The sequence below is a fragment of the Anser cygnoides genome, chromosome 2, assembly GCF_040182565.1.
Source record: "Anser cygnoides isolate HZ-2024a breed goose chromosome 2, Taihu_goose_T2T_genome, whole genome shotgun sequence".
Taxonomy (NCBI): Eukaryota; Metazoa; Chordata; class Aves; order Anseriformes; family Anatidae; genus Anser; species Anser cygnoides.
In genome coordinates this window covers 1,552,442-1,563,872 of record NC_089874.1, presented here as the reverse complement: position 1 = coordinate 1,563,872, position 11,431 = coordinate 1,552,442, and the positions used below count along the sequence as shown (strand labels likewise).

Here is an 11,431-nt window from a genome sequence, read left to right as displayed (position 1 = left end):
GCGAGCATTAACGGGAACGGCTATTTTTATCACAGGTTAACTCTTCTCTAAATCCTGCTGTCAGGGCTATGTGCGCCAGGTGTTTTACCTCGGGACAAAACTGCTTTCCAATCAAATGCAGAACGCAGGAGCCCACGTGGCTGGCCGAGGTGCCCAACCTGCAACGTCTCCCCACTGCCACGGGACGTGAAGGGAACGGGGACCTGCAGACAGTGGGCTGAAGTCCCCACAGATTAATTGAGCTGCCTCAACCAGAGCTCTGCAGACAGAACAAGTAACAGCTTCTTCCTCTGCGGGACCATTTTATTATGAAAAGATTTCTTACAACAAACTTTGTCCATTATAAAACACCTAGAGGAGAGGCACACGCTGCACAGCCTGGAGGGTCTGGGAACGCCAAGGAACAGAACAAACTGCACGTTAGCCTCTCAGCTGGACGCTTTTTCCAGCACAGAGCAGGTCCTGAGCACACAGCCGCTTCCAGCAGTTACTCTGCACGTGCTGGGTCTGACCGTGGATGAGAGATTCCCAAATACTCAGAGCCAGAGGCTCCCCAGAGCTAGAGACCTCGTTGTTCCCTGCATGCCAGCTACAGCAGCTCTTCTGCAGAAGGTGCCTCTCTGGGGGCTGCAGTGCTCTGCCTGGGCAGCTCTTGCTTGCCCAGCAAGTGAGAGTTGGCCTGAATTTACCTTCTCTAGCACTACTCTTTCGCCCAGATCCTCCTTGCTCCAACTCCCACCAGCCTAGGTCGAAGCTAACGTGGCTGTCTGTCCTGCTCCCGTCAACCCCTCGCGGTCCCAGAATGCTGGCTGTGAAACGTGCCTCGTAAGCCAGCCACAGTCTCAGCGGGGACAGCGGTGTTCCTTGGATCTGCCCCTCTCCTCCAGGCCCGGCAGGACTTGAGGGCTTCAGCGTGTCCCGGCGAGGCGCCTCTACCTGAGAGCCATGGGATCGGTGCTGCCAGCAGAGCCCGTGCCCGAGGCTGCCGGGTGCAGCTCTTCAGTCAGAGTCGCTTCCATCCTGCTTCGCCGACCCGACTGCTGATGCCAGCTCCTCCTCCTGCCCTTTCAATCTTTCTCCTGCAGGCAAGAAGCAGCAGCTGCTTAGCGATCAGCCTCCTGTACCGGGGAACCCACAGGGAGAGGCTGAGGACCCAAAGTGCAGCCCCTATGCCCGCAAAGCATCCTTCTCTGCCATGCGAGCCGAGTGGGGCAACCCTAAAACGGCTGCCTTCCCCTTTTGGGAAGGGGATCGAGCTCTGCCAGTCCCTCCCCAGCCCAGCAGCAAGGCACCGAGCTCCCCACGTGTCGTCCCTCTGGGACAAGGGGTGACCCCCCCACACTGCCCCCGCAGCACCGTCACGCACGTATCAGTTCAGCAATGGCTCTCTGAGTCCTCTTATCCAGCTTCTCCAGTTTCTTGGCGACGTCTCGCTTTAAATCCCTAGGGAGGAGAAGGAGAGGGTGAGAACAAATCCCCACCCCCAGGCAGACGTGAAGGAAGGGGCCACGTTGCACTTTTCCTAGCGGGACAGAAACTCCTTCCCTCTCCTGCGAACACCGCGGAGCAGAGCACGCATCTGCCACGATCCCATGGGCAAACTGACCCGAAGCCCAGAGCACCCCGCGTCACTGAGGCCACCACAGTGACACGTACCCCAAAGGGCTCGGCGTGCCCTGCATTTCCCTCAACAGCAGGGCTGAGTTTCCCATTTCTTGCACTCCTAACCCAACCTGGACAACCCCGAGGTGAGGGTGACGCACCGGTGTCGCAGGCACTCACCAGTCCGGCTTTCTGGGGGCCAGGTTTGCCAGATCCTAGGGAGGAAGAGGAGAGAAGCAGTGAGAGCTGGAAGCGAGGCAGAGGTGAGCCCGGCGCCGAGCGGCTCTCAATACACGTACCACTTCGTCAATGATGGGCTCCGGCTTGGCAGCCTCCAGCTGCTCCTTCACCACGTCTTCCACTAGATGGGGGAACAGGACCAGCATCAGCACAAGGCGCGGCAGGGGGACACCGAAGGGGACGAGGCACGGGGAAACCCACCAGAACCCCGGGCTTGTTTCAGAGCAGCTTTTATTAAAGCCCGTTTGAACGGCATCGCCTTCAGAGCGCAGGGCCTACGAGTGAATCCACGTGGGTCCACGCACCCTCCCACCGCCCAAGCCCTTTCAGAGACTCTTAGAGATCACCTGAAAAGGAGGCAAAACTAACAGCTGTTAAACCCCACAAACGGTACACAGCAGCAGGAAGTCTTCTGGGTTCAAGTCAAGTTCTGGCAAGGTCTGCACCGCCGAGCTGCTTGGCAAGTCTGCGGGGTTTTAATCCGCAATTTGTCTTCCCGTGACTCACTTCTGAGGGCGCAGCGTGGGACACCTCTCAGGGACCAAGCTCCAGCCCTGCCCTTACGTAAGGGCAAAAAAAAAAAGGGAAAAAAGGGGAGCTAAGGGGTAGGGAAAAAAGGGGAGCTAAGGGGTAACGACGCAGCCCTCCCTCTACTAATCGAGGTGTCGGTGCAAGGAGGGAGCGCGGGCACCAAGGGATGAACGTCAGGGATGAACCGAATCCTGCTCCAGCAAATGCGTATGCCCAAGGTGTATTTAATGTGAAACCGCTTTGAGTCCAGTTCCTCCATCCTCCTCCCTCCCCAGCCCCTGCACAAGGTGCCCCAGGACAGGCGGTTTGGTTGCTCCAGACACAGGAGCTGCACCTGACAGGCGCTGCAGCTCCGAAGGGGCTGGCAGGGAGCTTGGGTTTTTACTGGAAACAGTCAAAATTGCCGTTCCCAATCCCAAACCACACACAGGGGAAGAGTCGAAGGAAGTCGAAAACTTTTAAAAAGGATAAAGAAAGCACAGCATCAGCATTCCCACCCACCAGATCTCTGCCGTGCTCCCAAAGGCAGTGTTTTTATTCAGGGCATTGTTAAAGAGCCCTGTTCCAGGAGGACTTCCTATTTCAAGATCAAGGGAACTTCCACCCTTTGCCTCCCTCTCAAAGACACGCAGAGGTTCAGCACTAGGAAACAGCAGGCTGAACGCCTTGGACCCGTGACTAATATTTGTTTAAAGGCAACTCAAACAAAACAACCCCAATTTCCTTGAGAATCCTGCAGCGAGATCTCCGCTCCTCTCGAGTTATCAGCCCTTCGGTTTGGGCTGGACCCGGTGTGCTCAGACCCACGCCCCACTTGTGTAACGCAGGGCGTGCAGCCCCACGGCGAGAGGGGATGGTGAAGCAACGGCGCCCGCCAGCACCACGCTCGCTCCCGACGCGGCCGCTCAGGCACGCCAGCGCCCCGCAGGGCTGCAGGCGCCCTCTGGACCTAAGAAAAACCTAAACCCCCCAGCCAGAAGCCCGCCAGCAGAACGCGTCGCGGTGTCTCTGCCACCCTGGGCTGGAGGCACACCTGCGAGGAGGGACACAGAGGTTTCCAAGCCCCCAGATTTTGGAAAGGAAAGGTAGACCCCGTCCATTTTGCAGCACGCTGGCTGGATGCGGAGTCCTGTGCTGTTGCGCTTGCCCACACGACCGTGAGCGCTGCCTTGTTCCCCCTGAACGCTGCCTGGGAGCAGGAGGGGATCAGAGGTGCTGTTAGGGTGCGCTGTTAGCCTCGTTACAGCGGTTAACGAACCCCTGCAAGGGCTCCGCACGATCTGGCCCCAGCACCACCGCGGGCCCTGCTTCTGCTTTGGTCCCCGCCTCGTCCCAGCTCCCAGGCTCAACGCCTTCACTCACCTGAGGCCGGCTTGGCCGGGGGCACCTTCCTCTTCTTCAGTTCCTCATCTTCGGGGTCGTAGTTTCGCAGTTTGATCTCCCTGGGGGGGAAAGGAGAAGAGCAGAGGGCAGTGAGAGGCGGGCACGCCAGCGAGGGGCACGTTGCGTCAGCGGCGGCTGGCTGAGACCCGCGCAAGTCCTCCGAGCTCGGCGCGCCAAAGCAGGAACAGCCAGGATCGGCCCCGAGCTGCCCTGCAAAGCCCTGAGCTTCAGCCTTTAGGGTCTCGAGAGGTTAACCAGCCACCAGAGACGCTTCTGGACGCGTAGGGCCAAGGGCGCAGAGGAGCTGCAAGGGGAGCAAATATTGAGCTGGCGGCGCTGGGGTGAACAGCACCCAGAGGCTCCCCCCAGTCCCACACACAAGACAGCGGCCAGCCCCTTCCCCAGCGCACACACCCCTCCCCGACGCTCAAATACTAATTCTCCCTCTTTCCCATCTGCTCTTTTTAAGCTTCTCCCTGAGGATTTGGGCCTGCAATTGATAAATATCGGGCAGCTCCAGCCGCACGTACCCTGGGGCTGGTTCCCCACTGCGCCAGCCCCTCAAAACTCGAAGCACTTCCCAAATCAGAGCCCCGAAAAGCAGCCTGCAGGACCCCATCGGCTGCCTACACGCGTGCACAAGATGCTCCGCAGCCTGCTGGGTCTATATAACAGCGTACTGGCCCAGAGGGCAAGTTAAGCGGATTAAATGCATTTAACGCTTCGGGTGGGTTTAACGGGTCCAAGCAGAAACCGAGGAACTCGCTGCCGGCTCTGATCCTGCCCCAGCTCTCAGCAGAGCCTCGGGCAGTGCCGACGGGGCCGTGCAGGGGCACAGGAGGACACGGAGAGCCCCCGGTGCAAAGACGGGGCCAGGACATTTGTATCGGGCAGGAAATAAATCAAACACGACAATTTTTCCGCCCCGCAGAGAGCCGATACCTGGGCGGCTCCCCTGCTCGGCTGTGCAGCTGGAGAAGCAAAAAGGGGCTTTGTTTGTGGCTTTGTTAAAGTCTAATTTACAGCCGGTGCCTGAGGTGAGTGGCGTTTAGTGGGAGCTATTTCAGACCCTACAAACCCGCGGCTTTAAGGCGCGCACCGCACGGATTCCCACAAAGGGCAAACGCTTGCCGTTTGCTCTGCCCTGATACCCGCAGGCAAAACCTTGCTTTCCTTTCCAGCTTTGCCAGGCTCTGCGGTGAGATACGGCCCGTCCCTGGGGCTTGCAGGCAAAGCAAGGAGCAGCTGAGAAAGGGACGATGGAAGGACACGAGATACAGCCCAGGATGAGAAGGGGAAGGATGGCGAGCGGGTGGGAAGCACACGGGGAAAACCCCCCCTGGAGCACAAGCACCAGCCTGGGGGCGCAGCACCCTGCCCTTCCCCCCCCCGACCCCTTTCCAGCACCCTGCTGCCAGCCCCCAGGAGCTATTCGGGCTGAACAAACTCGACGTGCAGCAGGGCTGGCACCTCGGGGTGGTGGCAGGGGGACCGAGGTTTGCTCTCGGCCGCGGGTTTCCGTAGCTGGATGTGTCTCTTGCAAATTCGGCCTCGCTGCGGTTGCCAGCTTCTCCTGCCTCAAACTGGGCTGCAAACGAGACATTTCTTCTGATTTCAGCCAGCTTGCTGGAGAAAGGACGCTTAAAAAGAAACTCGGGGGCAGGATTAGCTCATGATTATCCCATCTCTGCAATACCTCCCGCCGGCCAGGCGCGCCTGGACTGCGCCCGGCGCAGGAAGCAGCCACCCCCGAGGACAAGCTGCTGCTCGGTTTTATGGGTTTTTCTTTTTTTTTTTTTTTTACACACACACGTGCCCCGGGAGGAGGAATTTATTGCATTAACCCGGACCCAGCACCGTCACTCCCCAGCCGGCAAGGCAGGGCTTTTCGGGAAGCCTGATCTCGGATGATCAAGCGATTATTTTTGGGCAGAAGGCGATGCCATCGGCAGGCACGCAGAACTCACCGGTGCGCCGGGAGCTTACGGACGGCCGGGTTTTGTTGCTAACCTTGGAGGCAGAGGGGAGGGAAGCAGTTAATTCGCCCAGGAGGTAACGGGGTGTCAGGCTGTGATGCCGGACATCTGGCCGCCAGCCTGCTCCTGCTCGCTGGAGAGGATTTATCAGACCAAGCGGCAGCACCAGACCCTGCGGAACGCAAACTTTCAGCCTCTCCCCCGCTTTCTGCTGGGTTTAGCTCACGTTTAGAAGGATTCGCTTGCAGCCGAATGGAAACCAAACACAGACTCCCCGAAGGTCAGAGGGGGCTAAAACAAGAGCTGGGAGCCAAGCAAGCTGTTTCCTTCAGGCCAGCGAGATGTTAGCATTGCGCCTCGACAAGCCGTATTTCAACATCGCCAGCTTGGGCGTGCGATGCTGGCTGCTCAGCCACGGCCACACCAGCGGAGATCTATTTAGCAACGTTCCCACAAGCTTCAGCCCCTTCCCGAGCTTATCAGGAGGCCGGCACCGCGCGGGGAACAAGTGCGGAAGAAGGGGCTGCCCGGGGAAAGCTGCTCCCTCTGCGCTTAGCCCACAGAAAGTCCCACCTCGGTTTGCAAACAAAAGCCTTGCCACCCGGCGCTGCCCGTGCTCGCCGGAGATTTCTCCGTGAGATTAAAAAGGAGAAAAAAAAAAAAAGGCACTGCACAACCGAGCAGGTCTTGGCACAGACGGGAACCGCATCGGCACAGGTCCGGCAGAAGGGGAAGCGGCCGCTGGGCTGTGCCCAGATCCCCTCACGCCGGGCAGGGCAGGCGCTCAGTTCCCCCCCGGTGCTTTCGGATCCTTATTAAACCCGTGCACAACTGCAGGCGGGGGGGAGAAAACAACCAGAAACGGATCCCTTTAATTAGCTGCTGGATGCTGGGGGAGCTCCCGCACCTGCCTCGGGGAATTGGCAGCGCCCAGCGCACCCGCGGGGGGGGATTTCAGCACACAGCCCCCAGCGGCGCTCAGCCCCGCCAGCGCAAGCTGCTGCCTCGCTCTCCACGTTTTTCCGTCCGTCTGTACAGACAGACGGACGAGGAGCAGGCCCCGGGGCGGAGGGCACGATGCGGCGAGGCACCGGCACTGCTGAGAGCCCCTCGGAGGGGCAGAGCACCCGGCCGAGACCTGGTTTGGGGCCATTTGGCTGCGGGACGGGGGGGACCCTAGGTCCCGCAGAGCCACCAGCGGGTTGTGTCAGCATCTCCTGAGAGGCGCCAAGCCCAGGGGATGCTCTCCTCCTGCCCCTTGGAGCACCCGGCCCGCGTTTGGGTCGGCGAAGCGACAGACGAGGCTCCGGGAGCCTCCTGAAAGCCCGGCGGCGGTGGCAGGCTCCCCGGCTCGTAGTCAGGAATGCCTCGAATCCGGTTTCCCTCGCAGGCCCGGAGCTTCCTCCTGGGGAAGGAGGAGGAAGGGCGGCCTCCCGGTGAAGCAGGAGGGCTGCACGTGGCACGGCACGCAGGAGAGGCGCAGAACGCGGAGGATTATCTCCGGGCACAGCACGGGGACGCTCAAAGCTGTCTTGGAGGCTGTAAAACCGAGCAAAACAACCTCCGCTGCCCCAGCCCCAGGGGCTTTACGGAGCAAACATCGTTCTTCGGTCGATGAACGGATTTTTTTTAGGTCTCCATGCCGACGTCCCGTCGCTTGTGAGGACGCTGCAACCAAGCCGGCATCGCAACCAAGTCGTTCCTAACACCCAGAGCCCCAGGAATTATTTCTGGAGCGCCAGCTTAGAGACTTTGCGTCCTTTGCAAGCAGTTTAGGGAAGTCCTGGGCGTTCTCACCCCTACCTCAGCTGTTTCGGGCAATCTTCTCCCGAGGCCCTGGAGAAAGGCCGTCTGGTTTGAGGACCTGCTGCCCTTCGACCTCCTCGAGCTGCTCTCGTGACAGCTGCCCCAACCCACTTGAAACCGAATATCCTCGGCGACAATTTCCATCTTGCCCTTTAAGGAGAAACCACGGCAAGAATTTCGCTTTTCTTCCTCTGCCCCCCCCCCCGAGTTTCACTCACTCCGGGGAGGTCCTGGGAAGCCGCGTTTGAGCGCGTCAAGGAAAGCAGGAGACACGAGGGAGGCCTCACATCCTTGGGGAAGCGGCGGGATGCGCCACGGGGAGGCAAAAAGGTTTGAAGGAGCAGGGACAAGGCAGTCGGACGACGAAGGACAGCGAGGCAGGGGACTACCGGCAGCAACCCAGGAGGTTTGGGGCTTGGGGAGGAGGAGGGCGAGAGCAGGAGACTGTCCCGGCACCCCGGATCAGAGGGATCAGCTCCCCAGCACGGTGATGTCCCCAAAAATCAGACCCAGGGGACTTGCCGGATGACCGAGCCATGAGCTGACTGTGCAGCCGGCCTCCCGCTTGGTCTTTGCCTCGGTTCCCTGCCCACGCTGGGCTCTGGCCACTGAAGATCCCGAAGGAGCGGGGATGCTGCGGTACCCACGCAGCGAGGGCGTCCCCTGGGGCAGCACACGAACGGTCCTCGGTGGCGGCACACGCTTCTCCCCACCGCCCGTCTTCCCTTTTCCGTTTCCTACGGCAGGCCACAGAGCAGAAGTCATTTTCGAGCTTTTTTTTTTCTCTTTTCTTTGCCAAGGAAAACTCGCCGTAGGGTGAGTTCAACCGCCCAGCTTATTCTTATTTCCTACTGCCGCAGACCGCACGGCAAGAAGGGGGTAAGTGCCACTTCCCCGGCGCTGGGAATTTGGGCCGAGCTTTCAGGCTTGGACTCTTGCACCCTCTGCGAAGTCACCCAGCACAGACGGGGTGCCAGCTGACCCATCAGCACCCAAGGGTGCCGAGGGGCTGCTGCAGCACCACCACCCTCTGGGGGCACTGTGAGACTTGCTGTGCGAGCGGCCCCGGTGCAGATTCTGTTTCACAAGCCCTTTTTTTTTTTTTTTTTTCCACCCTTTGCCTTCCCCCCACAGACAGCCCTGCCCTCTGCTCCTGGACATCCACGAGCACCTCCTGCTGCAGCCTGCCTGGTTTTTTTTTCCCTGCAGCTGGGCTAGCTCAAAGCAAGGTCCCCACAGCTCCAGGCTGTCTCACCGCACACGGTGACCTCCCCGGCGACCCAGACAATCCGCGTCCGCTCCGATTTAAAACCAAGAAACCACTTTTCGTGCCCCAAACGCACTCCGTGTTTGCTCTCCTCACCCCCTCGTGCAGCAGGGCAGAGACACAGCCCTGCAGGACACAGCGGAGGGTGGGAGCTGCTGTTCGATCAAGGGGGTGAAGCTGTTCCCACCGTTCCTGGATTCCTAAACCCATTCCTGGATTCCTCACCCGGGGCAGACAAGCAGCGAGCAACAAGCAGAGGCAGAGGCCAGCAGCTCCCCCAGCCCCTGCAGAGGGATCTCCGCGCAGAGCCGAGCGTGTCGCAGCGCATCCTCCTCCCCGAGCGGCCGCCCAAAGGCACTCGAGGAATGCCAAAAAACAGGCACCTCTCTTACGCCTCGAGCCCCCGAGCTTGCCGAGGAGGTTTCTTGCTCAGGACGTGGCTCCTCGGGGAGCGCAGACGGGGCTCGGGGCGGGCGGAGACGCATCTCCGGGTGCCGCAGGAGGAGGGCCGCAAGAGGAGCGCTCCAGACGCAGGCGGGTGCCACGAGGCTGTCTGGCCTCCCACGCCGCTTTCGCAGGCAGGCTGAGCATCTCCCGGGCAGACACAAGCATCTGCAGCAGCAAACGGGACTGGGACGAAGCCTACGCTCGATTTGCAGAGGGGGATCCGGGCTGGTGATGCCCCGCAGTGCGCCTGGCACAGGAGCGTGCTTTACGGGGCTTCTCCAGCTTCTCTGGCTGGTGGCATGTCAGAAACAGCCTGCCATCCTCGAGGCTCAAGCCAAGAAGAGGCCCTGAAGGTGTCTCGGTAGAACCTGGAGGACCTCAGGAGCTTGATATTCCCCCAGGCAGCCTCGGAGAGCACCGAGCACAGCTTCTCTGCAGCGCTGAGCCTGGATAACCACGCTCACACCCACTGCGCCAGCTCAAGCTCCCACAGAGCTGGCAATCTGTGACCAAGAAGATGCAGGGCAGGCTCAGGGGTACCCACAGCCTGCCCCAGCACCACGCCAACAGCCTGCCTGCAGGCAAGACACAGGGAGGATGAAGGACCCAAAATTCAGCCCCCAAAACGCTCTGGTTTGGTTACGGAAGGGACACAACCGGCAGCGACTACTGAAATAAGGAGGGCGCTGCTGGGAAGGTGCCAAGTCAGGGGTTTGGCTATCAAAACCACCACGTCCTTACACACGTGCGGTGCTTTCTCCCGTACCTATTATTATTTTTTGTTCCCCCACAAGCCTCTTCAGGACAGGAGGGAGGACATCTGCACAGCGGTTACCGAGCTACTGCCTCGGCTGTGCCGCCCGGCCAAGCCCCCCGGGGAGCAGATTTGCTGCCACGTTTTTTTTCGTGCGGAGCGGAGGTGTGAAAAAATAAAAAAAAAAATAAAAAAGCAAAAGAAAAAACGAGGGGTTTTGCCCTGCCCCGTGACATTCTTCCCACGGCGAGGGCAGAGATCGTGTTCCCCAGCCCCTGCCTCCCCCGGCTCCTGCCCAGCGTTCAGCCGAGCTGTAATTTTCAAGGATGACTAAGTGTCGAAACACCAGCAGCTGATCAACAGCAGCTCACCGAGGCTCAATTTCTAGCTAAGGCGAAGGCTTTTGGTGTTCCCCCCGCCTTTTGCGAGCCCTACCTCGGGTTTCTATTTACACTTTTCCCGCCCCAGCGTGCTCCGACTGAAGAAGGGGGGCCAGGTTCAAAGCTCAGCACCTCGCTGCGGGGTGCCAGCACCCATCTCGGGCAGCGGTCGCCATTCGATCCCCGAGCGCACTGGCTCGTTTCTCCCTGCCGGCGACGGGGCAGAAGGGGCCGAGTCCACCCACGGCCAGCTCCTCGCAGAGGCTGAGCGCTGCTCCGCGGCGGGAGGCGGTTCCTGGGCTGGGAAGAAAATAACCCAAGCGCTTAGAAAATAACCCAAGCGCTTAAGCTATTACAAACATCAACTCCCCGGAGAGGCAGATCAGAGATACCCGGAGCTCCAATTGCTTCGAGTGCGTTGCGTTTTGCACAGAGGGCCTCGTCAGCACTTGTTCCTGCCGCGGTATCTCGCGGCGTGAAAGATAATAACAAAGAACAAAAAAAAAAAAATAGTCAGAGGGGGGAGGAGAGCTCCGAGTTGAGCAGAGAAAAAAAACAAAAAAAAAAAACAGGAAGCTGCCCCGAATCGTGTCCTCACGCTGGCAGCCAAAAAATATCAGCAAAGCAGGTTCCTGGCTCTGCTGCAGGGTGCAAAGTCCCGGCCCCTTGAGGACGGGAGGAGGAACCAGGCTGTGGCCAAAGCCTTGCTGGTGGTCAGTCCTGCCCCGACAGCCACCCCGAGGGCACACCAGCTGGTGACCAGCCCCAAATCCCAGCCCACGGAGGACAGACAACAGACGAGGCTGTTCCTGCCTTCCAGCAGGGCACGACTGGCTTTCAGGGCGTCCCCCAAGCCAGCTTCGCCAATTGAATGGTGCACCCAAACGCTGCACGTTGGCCGCAAGATTATTTACCGAGCCGCTGGGTTTCACCTCCCTCGGTTGTGTTTTTGGTGGTTTTCAGCTTGAGAAAGCAGCCCAGCTACCGAGGCTCTTGTTTCGGGGCGAGGGAGCAGCGAGGGCACGCTTCAGCTACCAGGACCCCT

The 11,431-nt window shown here is 59.8% G+C and overlaps 1 protein-coding gene across 1 annotated transcript in view; it reads right to left on the bottom strand.

Annotated features, from left to right (window-relative positions):
* Positions 1 to 275: 275 nt before the first annotated feature.
* CCDC12 (coiled-coil domain containing 12) overlaps positions 276 to 11,431 on the bottom strand; it is a 35,424-nt gene continuing 24,268 nt past the window's right edge. The window contains exons 3-7 of the mRNA XM_066991339.1: positions 3,736 to 3,815; positions 1,902 to 1,963; positions 1,783 to 1,817; positions 1,367 to 1,443; positions 276 to 1,079 (exon numbers count right to left, since the gene is read on the bottom strand). Coding sequence (XP_066847440.1) covers positions 1,000 to 1,079; positions 1,367 to 1,443; positions 1,783 to 1,817; positions 1,902 to 1,963; positions 3,736 to 3,815 — 334 coding nt within the window. The 3' untranslated portion in view covers positions 276 to 999. The remainder of the gene's footprint in view (positions 1,080 to 1,366; positions 1,444 to 1,782; positions 1,818 to 1,901; positions 1,964 to 3,735; positions 3,816 to 11,431) is intronic.